We start from the raw sequence: 19,233 nt of genomic DNA on the forward strand, positions 1-19,233 counted from the left end.
ATACATACATCTGTGGACGACTTGTGAATTTTATATTCTCTAGATATACTTCTTCAGAGGGGGGTGGGGATGCAGTTCAACCTGTCTCGGATGAATGCTACTGGATATGATATAAATCTATAAATAGTTTCAACAACTTTGGTTGGTGTATCCAAAAATGTGTATTCTATCACATGTACAGAATTAAATAATTTTATTTGTTGAAATTTTCTTTCATAAGAAAAATTGATACAACGTGACACATGCTAACAAGTCCAAACTTCAAGCCAAAAGTTTGTATTCATTTAAACAAAACTTTAGGATTACATCATTTTCAATTGACTATGCTACTACCATACTTTGAGCTTCAAAATAGCTATAAAGTCAGAGTTAGATATGTATTGTCATTTTTTAATGGCTTTGTAAATCATTCTTTTTATTCTAATATATTCTTATAAAAGATACAATAATATGCAGATAAAATAATTTTTTTTTTTCTTACATCGTTCATTAAATTATCAAGGAAAGTCACATCAGGTTTTCTAGCTGTAAATTTAGTGGTTGACACAAAGCTGTAATCATCAATTTGTAAAGATGGCATTCCAATTCTTAAAAAAAGAAGTTCAATTTATTATTTTGACTGTACCAAATAGCCACAACAAATTTCTTGAAATGATGAGGTTCATATTTTGACCCACATTTTAAAAAATAGTATGGTTCTTATCCAGCATTTCCCCTACATTAAAAACTAGCAGGCTCATGAAACCAATTGTAATAAGAAATCATAAAAAATTGATTAATGAATGTTCATTTTTCAAAGAATATGCAAATTAGTAAACCTCCGTGAAGTCGCTCGCATATCCCTGACCGAGTATATTAAATTAATTTTAATAATTTTTAAATATAAAAGTAGACTTTTAATATCAATTCCATTATATTATTTATTATATTATATTATTTAAAAATGTAACTACTTAATTAATTTACATGATTTAATTTCTTGAATATTATATTTTCATTTCATCACAGGTGCATACACCATACAAATTTCTTTATTTTCAATTTTTAAAGATAGGGGAAATTCTGGACAAGAACCGAATTTATTAAAGAAAAATGTTCACAGAAAAACAATTTTTTTGCAATTTAAATTCTTGTAACTTTTGGACCATTGATGACATTTGCATAATTCAAACGGTTTTAGGTTTCTTTTGTGCAGCTTATTTTACCAGATTGATAAAATCTTGTAATGCTAATGAAATACATACATTTTTTTTTTTTCAAAACAGTGTTACAAGACATGATTTTATACATCATTGCATATCAATATTTTTATTGAAATTACTCCAGATAAGACGTGAAGCTACTTGATGTAAAGAGTGAACAAAAATAAAAGAGGATTATCAAAAAGATGGGAGATGCCTATTGACATTAATCTTAAAATGACCAAGACTATAGGTAGGAGGAAATCAAAAAGCAGGAAGAGAGTTCCATAAACTTACAGTTCCTGGAAAATAAATTTGTAGAGATAGTGAATAGACTCAGCTTTGGAGCATGTGAACCGTTCTGCATGTTGAGCACTGTATTTTCAGTGGAAAACAACTTGTAGTTAGATATTTTTATAGGTGGCATTCATTTGCATACAAGAAGAACAAGCAGTTATATTTTTTGACAGCAAAGAGAAAATGTTATAAGTGAGATTTGTTGGTGTTCATTGTAGTGTGGTTGAAGAGTTTCATTAACCTCCTGTCGATTTTTCGGAGATTAAAAAAAAATCCAATTCCTAGTATTCTTACAAGTCAGACTAACTCCTTTCCAAACCTGACTCTGCAACTCTAGTTAAAACAGCTTTGAATTTTAATTACAAAAACAAGATATACAGCTCATAATAGTATATATGTAAATAAAATGTGTATATCTATGGATAAATTATCTTACGATATCAATGAATCAAAATACTATAATGTACAGTTCTAATTTGCTTATAGCAGGACTGTCCTTTAAAAAGCACTTCTGTAATCTTCATAGAGATAATGATAGAGAAGTTATTCTAGCATTCCTACTGAGAAGAGTCCAACTGAATACGTGTAGCTGATAATCAGTCAATCCGACAACTGGTTCACTAAGTTGGTCATTATCCCCCCCCCCTACATATTTGTAGGTTTATAAAAAAAATTCAAGTACATTTCAAACAATTGAAAGATTCGTATCTGGATTATTCGGACTATCATTCTCACTTTGAGCATCAGGATATGAACGGTAGTTTGAATAATCCAAATACGAATCTCAAAAATTCAGAACACAATTGAATGATTGTATTGGAAATCATATTTTGTGGCAAATCTGCATAAATGATTATTTTGAACAGAATTGAAAAAAATACGAAATGAGAAATGATTTAAAATGAAACGTAAAACAATTCAACAACATTGTGAAAATTTGTTTTATTTTGAAATCTTAAATGATGTATCTGATTTTGTCATTTCTTTTAAACTAATCCATGTTGAAGTATAGAATGAAAGCAATTAAAATGTTTTCTCTACAGTGCAATAAATTATCTTTAAAAAGTTTGAAATAAACAATGGTGATGATCCAATATAATAAGTCATATGTTTCTACATGGTATTTCAGGATAAATTTTATAATTTCTTTATTGATTTCAGAACCATTTGAAATATTTAATAGTGGTAAAGTGCAATGAACAGCTATTTCTGTGTACTATTATTGGGTTTGAGATCTGGAGACCATGGATGCTTAGAAAGCACCAGAATATTCAAAGAGAATGACTTGCACAATGATTTGGATTTTAAATTTTTTAAACATTTTAGCTGCAACTTAATGCTCTTTGAATGGTTTCAAGGCTGTGAGATGCAAGCTGGAGGGTTAAAAAAAGGATCCTAGCAGACATTCTGTATAATTCTGTGAGAAGATGAAAACAAAATTCTACAGAAAGATCCAAACAAGGTAAGGTAATGTGTAACATTGTTCTCTTTAATTGGCTACATCGACCGGTTTTCAATACACAGCACTAGACACAGCTGCCAGGCCGGCTAGCCCGCTTTCGAAAGAGTAGTAGGAGAGAGAAGACACGTGCTTGTTGAGTGTTACTTCCCAATCACCACACATCTTTTCCTTTTCTTTGCTTCTCCTCCCCTTCCTTTTGATCTTTATGCCTCTATATGCATTCCATTCAGTCAGTCACGCCCGCATCATAGCTTAGAATGCTGACCAGACATGCAAGTCGTCATTTAATAGCGGAATCAGACTACGTTATAAATGCAGACCTTGGCGAGAGAAGAGCATTAAAGTGGTGACTACGGAAAAGGCGCTGAATGAAGAATTTCACTACACCTCATACAAAAGTCCTAACGGTTAACTACTCAAGATCAAACACCCAGTCAAACCGAAAATGCTCTGGCTCTTCTCAGAATAATTTTTGCCAAAATTAGCTGTGCAATGCATAGAACAAGTGGCGAGCCTGTAAGACTATATCCCCTCAAACTGTGATAGTCTTTAGGTGTATTTACAGAGAAAGCTACATCATGTCACCACACATCTTCGAAAAATGACTGATTCAATTAAGATGATTATATCAAGTTACTGCCCACTGTTTTTAAGCAGTGGGTGGAGAGGGTGGTTGTGGGAAAGTCATACATGTGGTTGAACATATTTTTGCATGATTGATGACAGTTATTAGATGTAATTGTTTAATTTTCGATTTTTTTTAGCAATTATCAACACTCCATGTAACTAATGTCAGTAATTTCTTTTTCATTCTAACTTTAGGAGTTGACATTAGTTCTGTATCAAGCTAAACAATACTTCAAGTTAGAACACAAAAATAACTTATCTAGGTAGATAGAATAACATTTTGCCTCTGATAACATTTGTTGTGTATTTATTTTTTCATCCCTTTTGTTTAGTTGGCTCTTGTTATAAATGCCTCCATAAGTTAATACATTGCTCTTTTTACAAAGGTTATGATCTGAGGAAGGGAACTTAGCATTGAATACACACATAATTATATGAAACCTTTGTTTTCAATGGGAGAATATATATCAGGAAAGTCATATTTCATAGCTTTTTGTTTACTTCTATTCTTTGTACATACAAAGGTGTTATAAACCGTGTCACAAATAGCCTTCTGCATGAGCAGACTTAAAGTCAATTCAGAATGCAGCTTTAAAGCTTGTTTGTGGATATACGAGTATATTTGTATTTCTATACTAGAAATGTGAGGTGAAAGTGGTCTGGTGATTAACAACATGGAATAATGACCTGAGTGTCCCAAGTTCAAATCCAATTCATTCCACAAAAAATCACTTTCACTTAGGATATTGGCAACCTTCATGTGGTCCCCCCTGTAATCCTCAATGTCTTTCTAGAAAGAATTCCGATTAGAAAAATATCAGAAAAACTAATGTCAAAAATACAATCTTCGGATTCATACAATATGATGATACCAAAAATATTGTCTACATCTCAATTATATATTTCTGTTAGTTTCATGGAAGATACATCAAGTGGAAAGGGAGGAGTATAAAAAACAAAGGATTACCATTAGTTAATTTTCTCTCTCTCAGAAAAGTGATGGGACAATTCTAAAATTTTTCCCCAGTTTCAATACAATTATAGATTCTCTTCTAAATCCCTGATTCCGTTTTTTTTTTAAATTTGTAAATATTTAATTCGAGATTTTTTTTTTTTTTTTTTTTAATGTCTGCATATATTTTTTGCAAACACTTAGGAGGAAGGAATACATTACACAAATACATCTTTCTAAATATATTTTTCAAATGTTTTCCTTGTAATTGATTGAAAATTATGAGACAACTAAAGATTTTTTTTATTTTAAAATGAAGTAGAATTGTATTACTTCATCATTAGTGTACAAAATGCCATTTGCATTGTTTTGTAAATAATTGGAAATAGTTGACAATTGGTACAAAAAATAAGATGACCGTATAAAAATAGAATTCTTAAAGTCTCCTCCTATGTTAAGGAGTTTTTTTTATTTAGTTTTTTTAAAATAATAATGTTCTTATTTAGTAAATCATTCTTAACATGGGAAAAGCATACGATGGGTGGAGGCTTTGGTAATAATTTTGTGCCTTCTCTCTTTAGAATTTAGAGTGGGGGAGTTATTCCTTATATAAATTTAATTTAAAATGATAATTCCAGGGTTATTCAAATTTTAGGGATATTCACTAAATTTTTTACCACTAACTCTTAAGTCCGACTTGCAAGGTTGTAAAACCATGAATAATCACTTAAAGTACCCTCTTCCGAAAAACAATAAGTGCACAAAATTCATCTCTCAGAGAAAAATAAGATTTTGTTAACTGCTCTAAAACACTACAATATCTCGGAAATAGCTCATTTTATGTTAAATTTACATGTGAAACTCATCCTTCACTCTAAATTCTTAAATTATTTTATATTTATGGTCATAACTCTCAGTATATGTTTATAAGTATTCTTTTCTTGACAAATGTTTTTCAAAATTTCATTTTTAACCATTTTTCCGCTACTTTATAAATACTGCATTCTTATGAAAATATCAGTGTTTTTTTTTCTTTTGTTAATTTGCAATTATAATTTTGCATTATGAAAGAAAATAACATACCTTTGCACCCTAGATTAATTTACCCAAAAAGAAAAATGCAATTCTTCATTTTATTTTTTTTTTTTTTTGGCAATCACATGTAAAACAGCCTGGAAAACTTAAAATAAAACAAAAATAAGTTTCGCATATAAATTTAACAAAATGATCACTGCTTTTGGACCACACAGCATGTTAAAGACAATTTTGTTTGTTTTAAATTTAGACCATGCTAATATTCCTGCTCAACCTTTAGCATAAAATATGTCATTGTTAAAATCATGAAAGATACGTCTCCTTTTTACTACTAATCCTAAGTCCTGATGGTAAGATGAAAAATAAACTGATTAAGTATGATTTGGACTTAGGGTTGGTGATCAAAAATAAGATACTGCCCTAAAAGTTAGAATGGCCTGGAAATGGGGAATATGTTATGTAAAATTTATATGTGCAACTAACCTCCACTCTAAATTCTAAAAATATTTTTTAGTGTGTTCACACATAATCGCCTAAAAATGTAGAATTTTATCAGTTTACTTTTAAATGTAGATATAATTTCTTTTTGATAAACTTCTAGATGTTTTCTCTTAATGCATTGTATCTAAGATTTTGATAAATTCATTGTGAAATTTTCATCATTTTAATTCGTGCCAATGTGTGATCAGACAATGAGAAGGTCAAAGCAACGCCAAACAAATAAAATAAAACTTGTCCAGCAGTTTAGATCATTTAATATTAAACTGAACTTTCAGAGAGGCATCATATAGACATTTAGAAAGTAGGTGCGAAAATAAATTTAATTAAGGAATAAGCAAGTGAATTCTATATTTACTTTGCTTACCATAATTTAGCAATAAAAAATAAATTACTCCAGAGATAATTCTACATCTGTGAATAGCATTCCTCACCTATGGTTTTTGACTCTTAGTTTTATGTTGTAAATGAACAATTTTCTAATGAATAAACACGTTTTCATTTTTTAATAAAAAGAAAAAAATTAAAAGAATCGTTTTTGGAATCTGAAATGAAGCTCAAATTTTTCTATTTCAATACCCTAAAAAGTTCTGATTTTTCCGATTCCTGATTCTGATTAATTGTCCTAACACTAATATATACATTCACACTAGCCGAGCTACTCCACATTGCCTGTGGCAAAAGTATAACCTATTTCTATTAAGACTTATCTCTTCTCGGTTTCTTCTCCGCTCAGCCCTTCTGTCTAGACATACAGATACAACTCTCCATTATGTAAATTCTTCAAGGATTAGTTGGTATAAGGGAATTAGCCCCTTAAAAAAAACTCCCTTTAATTAGAAGCTGGACCCCCACCTCCTCTGAAGTTTTAGTTGGACATACATGGCCACACACAGACAACTTTCTATAATAGATTTATTCAATGTCACTTTTCCCTTGTCCAGATGTTTTGATATTTGGTAAGCTCACCCACCATTCCTCAAAGTTCAACAGGTCCATTATCTCCAAATTCCACTGTATGGCTTTTTCTAATCACTTCGATTCAAGTTTTCTTTGGCTGGCCAACCTTCCTATGATTCGAAGCATTCTTGCTTCTATAACAATTTATTCAGGGGGGATGAACGTTCCACATTATCTTAATTTTAGATATGTGTGGGGGGATATTTAAAAAAATGAATTAATATTTTATTTACCTAACAAATTCATTCAACATTCATTGATTATGCATTTCAAAAACGAACTTATCTTCATTAGAAATTGTATCCATTTTAAGAAAACTTTACAAATATTAACATGGTTAGAAAGAAAACATTTCACTTGTTTGACTTTTCATTGAAGTAAAAAATTTTCAAATTTTTTCTTATCCAATTAATTTAGTGATTTCTATTCTTAATTTTGTTTTTCTTATAGTCATTTACCATACCATTTTTTTTTCTTATAGTCATTTACCATTATACCAAATAAGAATTAAATTGCAAAGCGGCATCGAATGAGCAAAATCAGCAAATAATTTAGAAATGAATACATATATAAATTAGCTTTCCTAAAAAGACATTGTCAAAATGGAGATACAGAGATTCTTCTAAGATAGAAGAATTACTTCTGTCGCAAACACGTTTTCATATTATATTTTTATTGGTCTAAATGTGAATTTTACTTGGAGAAAAAAACAATACAACTTTTGAATCCAACAAACTTTTGTTCATTTTTTTTTAACCGTTTATGTAAATAGTTAAATTGATTACATTGTAACTTGTTGATTGTCAAGTGTTTCCAATAGAAAAATGGGGTAAAAGTCAACAAATAACTTTAAGTAAAGAGAAAAGTAAAGTAGGTAAAAAATAAAATAAAAGTTCGGTTTTTGTCTGGTTAGAAAAAAAAAAAATTTTTGTCAAATAATTTTTCATATTTTAACTGTCGTTTTTCTTACTTTAAATATTGTTTCATCATTATTTTAATTTTGTTGGAATGCCATTTTGTTTTAATTTGGACAATGGTTCATTTTCATTCAACTTTTTCTGTTTACATAATTCTATGTTGGCAAAAGCCGGTTTTATCTTGTTCAATAGCTATACCAGTACAAAAAATAAAAACAATTTTGATCATAGCCCACTCAAATTTATGAGTGAGCAGTGTCTTGATCAAAGATAAAACCTTCAGTGTGATCATAATTCCTTAAAGCATTTGAAATTTTAGCTGATGTAATGGCTAAAGTAATTGGTAAAATTCAGTTGTAAGTGACACTCTTCCAGAGGTTAAAAATTCAATCTTCAGTGCAGGGAAATACTAAGACTTTTCTACCTCATTATGGCTAATTGAATGAAAGCATGCTACCCCACAGATTAAAGTGTTCCATTCAAATTTCCCAGAGGATTTCCAGAGTTCAACAAAATGTACCTGAAGGTCAGATATTACTTTGTCCAAAACATTGTGGAAATAACACTCAAGTGAGAACAGTAGACCGAATAATCTAAATACAAATTCCATATTATTCATCCAGTGCAATGCTGATCAAGAATATACCAACTTTGTGGCTGCTCGTTTTGTAGTTTTGGACTTTCAGTTAGACATACACAGACAACTGCCCTTTATATCATAGAAGATTGAGGCAGAATTTAAAAAATAAAATACATTCAACATTTTTATTATTTAAATTATTTTAGGTCTTGACTTATTTGCATACTCCAGAGAGCTTCGCCACATACTTAAAAACAATAACAGAATTCCTTATGATCTTGGGCCAGTCTTTCACTTGTCACAAGCAACATAGTAGTCTCACCCCTTATCTGATCAACCAATCTCTTTGCTGGTCATCCTCTTGACCTTTTTTGAATTAAATCTTGATATGATTTCTTCATATAACTGAAGTCTGCTACAGGTCACGATGTTCATCTACTTTTTCGAATAACATTACTGATGGACCCGTTAATATGATGCCTTCTTCTGATACCTGTATTTCTTAGTTTATCTCGCAAAAGTTAATCCAAGGATGGAGTCAGTTCTCAGAATTGGTGAAGAATTTAGCCAATCCCAGAAATGGCCTCAACAGTTTACCTTCCTTCTTAAGGAAGCTTTTCAGCATTTTTCAAGGACAAAATATTTTTTAAACCCTATTCCTTCATATGCTGAATGTTGATTGAGATTGTCAGACTGACTTCCTCATCTTGGTTGTTATTGTCACAACGTTTCGGCCGTTTTGCCCTCCGGCCTTCGTCAGGAGTTTTGTATCGAACTGGGAAACCGTTTGTTAGGAGTCTCGAACCCAACCCTTTATTATTATTACGGGGGTACTGTGTTCGGACTCCAGCTAGGCTTTGGGACATAGTTGCTGATTCTCTGTTTTTGAATGTTACTTTTTCACTGCCTTTGTTCAGGATTGAACTCAGCACCTTTGGGTAACTGTAAACTTTGATACAACGTCTAGGACCACTCGGCCAGCAACTATGTCCCAAAGTATCAAAGTTTACAGTTTTTTTTTTTTTAATTTTTTTTTTTTTTATTCAATTTTCACCCCAAACAAGGCACAGTGCCACTTTGAAGCAGGGGGCTACTATTAGGGAATTAATTAGCGGGGTCATTATGAAGGGAGAAGAGTAGAAAGATGTTTGTTAACATTACACTTGAACTTCTGCATATCATTGCAGTTGGGAAAGCAGAATCCCGGAAGGGAGTTCCAAAGACCCGCAGTTCTGGGGAAGAAACTATTGGAGTAAAAGGCTTTCTTGCACCTAGGGATCTCCACTGTAAAGGGATGAGACTTAGTAGCTTGTCGGGTTTGTCGGGGGTAGTTACGTCGGGGAGGTACAAGTGTTTGCAGTTCGTCAGAGCATTCACCATTAAAGTATTTGTAGAACAGGCAGAGGGATGCAACATCTCGTCGATGGGACAGAGGTTGAAGCCCAGATGACAGTTCAGGACCTATCAGGTTTGCGACTCTTTTTTGAACCCTGTCCAGGAGCGAGAGACAAGCAGCAGATGCACCAGCCCAGATGTGACAACAGTACTCCATACATGGGCGAATGGTTGCCTTATAGAGGTATAGGATACTGGCAGGCGTAAGTAGTTTTCTAGCACGGTAGAGGGAGCCAACCTTCCTTGCAGCAGCCTTGGCAATGCTCTCAATGTATCTATTCCAGTTCATATTCCCTGTAAACGTTAGGCCGAGGAGTTTAAAAGAAGTACTTTCAGGCAATGTGTTCTTGGCCATTGCTATTGGTGGTAGAGAAGGTTTCTTGTAGTTATTGAAGGAAACAAGCTTAGTCTTAGCAGCATTGAATGAGACCAACCATTTTTGTCCCCATTCCACTACGGATTGGAGGTCATCCTCTAGTGTTTCTGCCATTTTCTTGGATATGTGTTCATTTGTTTTCCCCTCATATCTGTTATAGAGAGTGGTGTCATCGGCAAATATACCCATCTCCGAAACAATATTATCAGGGAGGTCGTTTATGAATATCAGGAACAATAGAGGTCCAAGGATAGACCCCTGAGGCACTCCCGCATTTATGTCATATTGTTTGGATGTACGTCCGTCGAGGACAACTTTGATTTTTCTATTACTTAAGAAGGATTTAATTACGTTATGAATTCTTCCAGTGATTCCATATGATCTAATTTTCCTTAGAAGACCATCGTGCCATACCCTGTCAAAAGCCTTAGATATATCAAGGGCCACCGCTCTACCCTCCCCTGTTTTATCCAATGAACGGTATATACGTTCAGAAACTACAGTTAAGATATCTGCTGTTGAACGGGCTTGCCTGAATCCATATTGTTTGTCAGTCAAGAGTTTAGCAGCTGTTAGGTGCTGGACTAGGGCTTTATTAACTAAGGACTCAAATATTTTGGCGAAAAGCGGGAGGAGGCTAATGGGGCGATAATTTAGTGGGTCAGTTCTTTCACCAGAATTCTTGAAGACTGGTACCACAGAGGCGGTTTTCCAGCAGTCGGGAAAACAAGATTCGTTAAGGCATTTATTGTAAAGTTTGGACAGAACTGGAGCAACCTCGGCAGAGCATTTTTTTAATAGCACAGCCGGGATGAGATCTGGTCCACATGCTTTAGAGGTGTCTAGGTTTTTTATAATAGCATGTACCTGAGAAGGGGTGATTTTCAAGTCGTCAAGTGTGGCGTCTGTTCGCAGAGGAAAATCAGGGAGTGAGTAGTTACCCAAAGGTGCTAAGTTCAATCCTGAACGAAGGCAGTGAAAAAGTAACATTCAAAAACAGAGAATCAGCAACTATGTCCCAAAGCCTAGCTGGAGTCCGAACACGGTACCCCTGTAATAATAATAAAGGGTTGGGTTCGAGACTCCTAACAAACGGTTCCCCAGTTCGATACAAAACTCCTAACGAAGGCCGGAGGGCAAAAACGGCCGAAACGTTGTGACAATAACAACCAAGATGAGGAAGTCAGTCTGACAATCTCAATCAATGAAAACACCTCATCTCAAAAATACAGACAATTACTATGCTGAATGTTGTCCATCTTTTTACATTTTCTTTGTGACTTTCAAATTATAAATTACTTTGGTCATTTCCAGGACATGATGTAGGAGTCTCAATACTCAGAACTGACTACATAACTGAAATCACAGAGTGCCCATTACTTACAAGTGCTTTATTTTATTCAGTTTTATATCTATGTTGCAAAGATCTAAAGCTGGATATATAAATTAAATAGACATTCGTATCAGGTAGTATCGCATCCATGATTGCATAAAAAAAAGGAAAGGAATAAAGTGATGGCCAGGCGAGTTAATCCTATATGTATAGGACATCCTAGAAAACAGAGATACTTGAAAGAAAATGAAAAATGTTTGACCTAATGTCTGCATGTAAGCGTGGCTAAAACGTTCTAGATTTGGTAAATTTATAGCTCAACACTCAGCTACCCGCCTCCCCAACCGAATGAGATTTTACTTTTTTTTTTTTTTAATGATTACATATGAATGTGCTGAAAAACATGGTGAAAATAAATAAAAATACTCTGAGTCCTTCAGAATTTAGAGTGAAAGATCAGTTTTATTTATTTATTTTTTATTTTTTTACTCATGTTCACCCCTTACAAAGCATATCGCCACTTGGACGTAAGGGGCTACTATTTGAGGCCATGTCTAGGAAAGATTAACAAGATATTTGTTTATGTTACATTCAAACTTCTGCATATCAGTACAGCCAGGGAAGCAGGAAGTGAATTCCAAAGTCTAGCTGTTCGAGGGAAGAAACTAATTGAAAGCTTTCTGGCATTTAGGGACAACAACAGTGAAGGAAGGGCCCCTTCACTGAAGGGGTGAGATCTTATTGCTAAGCGGGTTTGTCGGAGATATGTACGTCGAGGGGGTACAAATGAAACAAGTTCATCGGAACACATTCCATTAAAATATTTAAATATAATATTTAATGTGAAACGATCACCCATTTCCGGTACATTTAAGCTTTTTAGAGCAGCTAACCAGTTTTGGGGTTTTTTTTTTTTTTTAATCCCTAACCTAAGTCAGAGTGGCAAGGTCGTAAAAGCACACGTAATTGCCAAAAAAGTAGATTCTCCCAAAGAAACAAAACGCACAGGATTTATCTCCCATAGCAAAAGAAAAATTTAGTTAACTGCTCTAAATGCTAGAATGACCAGGAAATAGGGGGATCATTTTTGTTAAATTTATATGCAAAACTCATTCTTTCTGTCGTGCTTTTTCAAAGTGTTCACAAGTAATCACCTAAAAAAGTAGAATCTAATTTTTCGGAGGTTATTAATTTACAACATTTTTCTTAACCGAGAGTCAACCGAATTAAACCCGTAAGCCTGTGGTTTCCTAGAAAGCGGGAATACACGAGGTCAGAAAAAAAGGAACAATGGCATGTAAAATAGCTTCATTAACTTTGGCATCGAGAATTGTGACATTCCTTGTGGTGAAAGTGGCGATATTCAACCTTCATTTTGGATCTCTTAGCTGTTAGGTTTTAAGTTAAGAGAAAACATTACAAAGAATACTTTATGTCTTTCGTTTTAACTATTTGCTTACGGACATTAAATAGTCTAGTGAATTAATTCGACATGACCAAGGTAAATTATTTGTAATAATGATCACCATGTTTAAAAGTGAAAGTAAAATATATATATATATATATATATATATATATATATATATATATATATATATATATATATATATATATATACTCCAAAGTTACAATAAAAGTATTTTCCTATAAACGAAAACCTGTTAAAAAAAAAAAAAAAAAGCAACTACTAAACAATAGATAATTACAAAAAAAAAAAAAAAAAGTTTACGTCCACCCCCATAAAAAAGAAATACTGTTTACATTTGTAGACTACTTTGAGTTATGTCACCAATCTTTGAATTCTGGCGTGTATTTCATCTCTACATGATGTACATCTGTACATCTTGTTATTATTATTTATTGGAAACCGTTGTATTTTTATTAATAAAAATAGCATTAAGTATATTTAGTACGCTGTCGCTCTACTATCGGAAAGCTGGACATGATGTTAATCTATAGTGGTGGTGGTGGTGGTGGTGATGGTGTGTCACATCCACCCCCTCCAAAAAGAGGGTGGTTATTGAATGGATGACCGTGGTCTTTGTTAAGGCCTTCAGGTTCACGATCGTCCCCGTCGGCATTTCCCCCGATAAGAACGCTTCATACAGCCGGCAACAAACTATACTTCTACACTTTCAAATGAGATGGAGGTAATGCCTGGGGTGATGGCCTCGGGGCCTAAACCAAAACGTCACTAAATAAAAAAAAAAACACAAAGTCTATCGCAGGAAGAAATAAAAGATAAATTATGGAATTTAAACTTTAAAACTGGCTTACGTTCGTGAAAATCCAGGCACGTGACTTTTCGGCATATTACCACAACCAAATAATTGTAAATAAGGCAATATTTAAATAAATAAAAATCTGATGTTATTTTGCGAAAAATATATAAGGAATTAAAAAACTATACTAAATATTCGTTCATATATAAAATATGGGTAAATAAACTATTTTATTATTACGGTGAATTGCCATTATTAAGTGAAAACAGGAGGAAAGGCTAGAAACAAGCTCACTAGTGTCCCTAGAAAGAATTCGTTGCATATTTTTGTTATAAAAAAAATAAATAAATAATACGAATAAAACCATATTTTAAAGGGTAAAGCAACGATATAGAGTCATGACGGACCGTACAACATTCATCCACGTATATAAAAAATTTGTTTTAAAGATTAAAAAAAAAAAAACAATTTCTTAAAAGTGCTTAGAAGAATGTTAAAAATCCTAGGAAAAATGTCTCCACTCTGTCACATTGAGAAATAAATCGGATTTGGTTTCGTTAATAATCGACTAAAAAGTAGATGACAGTTATCAAAGAAACGTCCTCCGCGTTCGATATTTATTTCTTGGTTAATTTTTCTCCTCTCTAATAGTTAGAAATACCATTTTATACTCGAACTTACCTCAGTTGCTGTCTCAGGATTTAAAGTGGTTGTTGTGTCTGCCATGTTTCAATGATAGTGTAAAAAGGAAATATAGTGTGTCTAAAACTACTTTTTTTTGTAAAAAAAGAAAGGCAATATGACAGCTAGTAGAACACCAGTCTCATCAATTGATGAAACGAAAATTTAATCGGTTGTAAAGTCGTTCAATTATCCACTCTCAAAAGGACACATTTTTTTCTATTTAAGTGCGAAACAATTTTTAGATAAAGGTTTCCGCCATTTTTCTACCAAACATAAACACACCTTTTGCCTACGTCATCAATTTATGCACTTTAACCTCTGAAAGGTCAAACCGTGATATATTTATATATATTTTTATATATTTTTTAATTATTTTTTAAAATAAAATTACAAATCAATATAAAATATATTGAGATAAAATACTTAACATTATTATTTTTTATTAATTTAATATTTTAGTTTATTATGAATATGTTTTTTCTAAGTTTAGAGATTAAAAAGATAATACGTAAAAAAAACAAAAAAATTATAAAAACCAAGTTTCTTTGTCGTCTGCTTTTTCAAAAGATATTTTTCTAACAAGAAGATAAACAGTTCCTGCATGAAAAAAATGGTAACTTTTACAACTTTTTAACCTTAAAAAATCAGAAATGTCACATATTGCTTTTTATTGTTGATATTTATATATTTTATTTAATATTAATTTATTTATTGAAAATATTTCAAGTTAAAAAAAAAAAAAAAAAAAGATCAAAGACAGATTTAAATAAGTACATTTGAAATCTATTACTAAAACTTTTGGTACTTTTGAGCTTTTTTGGCTGGAACTATTTCGTTTCAGTCATTTTGGAATTTTGTATTGCCTATTACTACGCTGTTATGTTATTTTCTTTACTTTAACAAGAAAAGTGTTGGTCCTGGATATGACCTTAAACTATATCCAGTGGTGAGGCCCCAGCTTGTGGGCTTTGGGGAGTGTGGAGCCACCCTTTAATTGCCATTGCTCCCAGGTCCACTCTGACCCAGAGTGGTAGTACCTATTAGGGTCCCAACTATGGGTTAAATAGAAACCGACATTAAAACAAGAAATATATTTTATTAAAAAAAATTTTCTTCAAAATCTTTGGATTCGGCATTAAATAACTTGAAAAGGGTTGATATGCCGTAAAACAAAAACAACCAACCAACCAAGAAAAGTGTTGGCACTTGATGAGGAGTGTGGACCCATGCGCAAACGTTTGCTTTCCACGATCCGCTCTCTTAGACATGCGTAGAAGGTTTTCAAAATAAAAATAAATTTAAAATGATATAAGTCCGATATAAGTTAGCTGTTGATTCCAATTTGTACTGTAGCAGTTAACGTAATTCAATGGCTAAATAGACCACTGAATCCCTTCTGCGACTATGCATCATGTCTGCTAAGGGAGCGCACCATGGAAAGCAATCGTTTGCGCATGGGTCCACACTCCTCATCAAGTACCAAAGTGTTTTCTTTTCTTTTTTTTTTAATTTTTTAAAAACTTTTTTTTTTAAATCTAACCGCTACTATTTCTTCTTGTGGTAGATTAAAATAGATGTGCAAGGTGAAAGAAATGAGCATGATAAGCTACCCCTTTTCTTTCTTTGTTTGTTCAGCTTACTTTTCCTCTTTCCTTTTCAATTCTTTCATCATCAGATTTTTACATCGAAATATGATTCAGATGAATGCTAAAAAGCAAAGGGTTTTAATTGCTACCCTTTTTATTTCTCCATTTTGTTGAGATTTACTCTCTCCATCAAGTCGGTTTTTACATATTTCTGCCTGTTGATTGATTCATGCATTACTACGTTTTGAAATAAATTTTCAAGATGAAGCTAGCAGTCCAGAATTGAGTTCGGAATGGAATTGAATTGAATTCGAATAGGGATTGGAATGGAATCGAATGGACATTCAAAATGTGTTGATCTTTTTTCCATCTAAACAGGATGTTAAAATGTTGAAGTGACTCGTCTAAGTTACCTGGCGAAGATAAAATGTTGATGTGATCGTGTCTAAGTTATCTGACGTAGTTGTATCTCACAGAGAGAAATCTACTTAAAGGAAAACAAAGAAATTTGTCGAGAATTAGCAGGTAAATATGTTGGGAAAATACCAGCTTGGAGGAGAGAACACACATGTGAGAAATATTCTCAGTAGGAAATATTGAATTGAAAGTATCTATCACTGGATATTTTTTTCTAAGGCCTAAAGAAAACAAACACATCTCAAGCTGCAGTTTTTCTAAATCAAAAGAAAAGAATATTCCTATGCAGTCTCATAATTTGAATGGCATGAGTTCGATCCTCATGGGAAGACTATTTCCATTCTGACTGGACTCAAAGAAGAAATGAGGAAGTTTTATTTTTTCACCAGACTTCTAGCCTCTACAGAGAACGTTACTATACGAAGAACTGTGATTTTTTTTTTTACAGGTTATTCTTGAAAGATGAGGAAATAAATCCCTCACTAAAAGAACAGTCTTGGGATGTTATTTCAGATATTAAGTTAACTTTGTCTGCAGATATTTCTACTAATCGACTCGAAATGACTTTTATTTAAAAAAGACAACATTGCAAAATGTAAACTTAAATTGCAAACAAAGGGAATGGACTCTTTTCTATTTTGCTAAAAGTATTACAACCCCCCAAAAAACCCTACGTTGGTTGAAATCTCATATCACAGAAAACAGCAGTAAAAAAAATGTTAAACAAATATATAGATTGAATTTAGATACCAATAAAGGGATCTCATTATAGGAGAATTTATCTAAATAATTCTTTTCCCTAAGCAAGTTGTTGCGAGTTTGTCTCTGATGTATCGTTATTTTCATGGAAAGTGTTCGACTGAGCTTCAATCTATGGTCCCCCCTCGCCAAACTTTCACAAGAAACACTCGTCTAGCTGTAAACACTATCAATAATTCCCCCCACTCTTTATCTGTGCCTAAACCTAATCGTAGATTCCATGAACAAAGCTTCTTTTTTAGAACTGCACGCCTGTGGAATTGTCTTCCGTTTTCCTGCTTTCCGGCTGACTACAATATGGTTGTGTTCAAGTCTAAAGTAAATAAGTTCTTGATTAGCCGTTCCATATAAGTTATCAAATTTACCAAATTTTCATTACTAATGATTACTATATTGTCCAATTTCTACTGTACACTCTTTAACCCTTATCCTTGAGTGGCCTCTGAGACTTGATAATGTGGTGATGCCTATGTAAAAAAAAAAAAAAAAAAAAAAAAAAAAGCAGAAATTAACTTTGAGTTTTGAGTAACCTAATTAAATAAGATCTGGCCTTATGACTAAAATCACAATTGATAACTTTTATTTTAAATATAAATTTAAAAACTAAAGTCAATATTCTTATCAAAATCTTTAAAGATGAAAATCTTTCTACATTAATTACAGAAAGATTATTTAACTCATCCTCACACCTAGTGTATGCATTAGTGAGTATTTTATTCGTTGAGATAAGGCACTCCAAGCCAAAGGTAGGCCAGTCTGTTATCTCCCTTTAACCAAACAGAACCTCTCAACCAAAATTCCATTTTCCTTCTTAATTTGTTTAGATAGATGTCTCATGTAACAAAGTTTGCAGAATTTTCTCCTGTGTTGATATATTTGAACCTAACTTCATATCCCCTGTTATGTAAATCAACAATCATTGTTTTAATATCCTTTAAACGATTTCTGGTAAATTGACACCTCGAGTTAATAGAAGTTAACAGAAGCCAGGACAACATGACTTCAGTATTCATGGCTATAATAATTTCACTGAACATTTTAGAAGAGAATATATTAACCAGCACAGAAACGTATTTCACACACATATAAACAGGTAATAATTCCAATGTGGGTAAGGTCTTCTTAGTAGAAGGAACTACCTTTGCCTTGACAAAAATCAAATTAGCTTCACCATGCTGATATAAATATTCAACAACAGCGTAAGCCTGATTTGAAGCATCGCAAAATACTATCAAGACAACAACAGAATCTGTATTAACAAAGTATCTGTTGAACTTAAGATTTCCAATACCAATTAGCTCTTGATAAAGACTCTTCTAAGAGACCAAAATATCATGCGGAACATTCTGGTCTCAGGAAATCCCCAATTTTCAGAACTTGCACAGATTATTCAACATTTAATAGTTACAGATAATACCAATCCTATGGAATCAAAGACTGAGGAATTTACAGACAAAATGTTGTGTTTAGTAGAGACATTCCTTCTAACTATGCAAGAACTTAATTTCATCTTGTCAGATAAAGGGTTGTACAGGTAACCCCAAATCTTTTCATACGAATTTCCATGAGAGGAGTAATTGTTGTCAAGTTTCATATGCTGCGCAACCAACTCACTATTACTGCAAAAGTTTTCAAACCTTCTTCCCACATAACCGCTATAGCGTCTAAATAAAACTGCAGAAGATGGGCAGGAGACTGGTGAGTCTTCACTAAGTTGTCGATGTAAAACCTTTCAAGTAAGAAATCCTTACAAGGACAAGGTGCATGTGTGTGTGTGTGCTTGTGCATATGCTTGTGCATGTGCATGTGTGTGCATGTGCATGTGTGCGTGCGTACAATACAAATCACTCTAACAGAGGCTTTGTAGCTGTCAAACTGCTGTTCCCTATTATTCTACAAGGTCCAGAGTGTGTGTAAAGGGGTTACTCCCCCCTCTCTTACTGCACATATTT

The 19,233-nt window shown here is 32.9% G+C and overlaps 2 protein-coding genes across 3 annotated transcripts in view; one reads left to right on the forward strand and one right to left on the reverse strand.

The window, feature by feature from the left end:
• The window catches only part of LOC145279814 (mitochondrial fission factor-like), an 86,532-nt gene extending 71,721 nt beyond the window's left edge, over nt 1–14,811 (reverse strand). Inside the window, exon 1 of one of the 2 annotated variants that reach the window (XM_080131182.1) lies at nt 14,517–14,811. In XM_080131182.1, the coding sequence (XP_079987308.1) occupies nt 14,517–14,561 (45 nt within the window). In that variant the 5' untranslated portion in view covers nt 14,562–14,811. The remainder of the gene's footprint in view (nt 1–14,516) is intronic. The other variant, XM_080131184.1, reaches the window with a different exon arrangement.
• A 231-nt stretch (nt 14,812–15,042) lies between these two features.
• LOC145280237 (meiotic recombination protein REC114-like) overlaps nt 15,043–19,233 on the forward strand; it is a 31,401-nt gene continuing 27,210 nt past the window's right edge. The window contains exon 1 of the mRNA XM_080132019.1: nt 15,043–15,132. Within this exon, the coding sequence (XP_079988145.1) occupies nt 15,121–15,132 (12 nt within the window). The 5' untranslated portion in view covers nt 15,043–15,120. The remainder of the gene's footprint in view (nt 15,133–19,233) is intronic.

Source organism: Euprymna scolopes, chromosome 7 (genome assembly GCF_053919585.1).
Source record: "Euprymna scolopes isolate OS-2025 chromosome 7, ASM5391958v1, whole genome shotgun sequence".
Classification (NCBI taxonomy): domain Eukaryota; kingdom Metazoa; phylum Mollusca; class Cephalopoda; order Sepiida; family Sepiolidae; genus Euprymna; species Euprymna scolopes.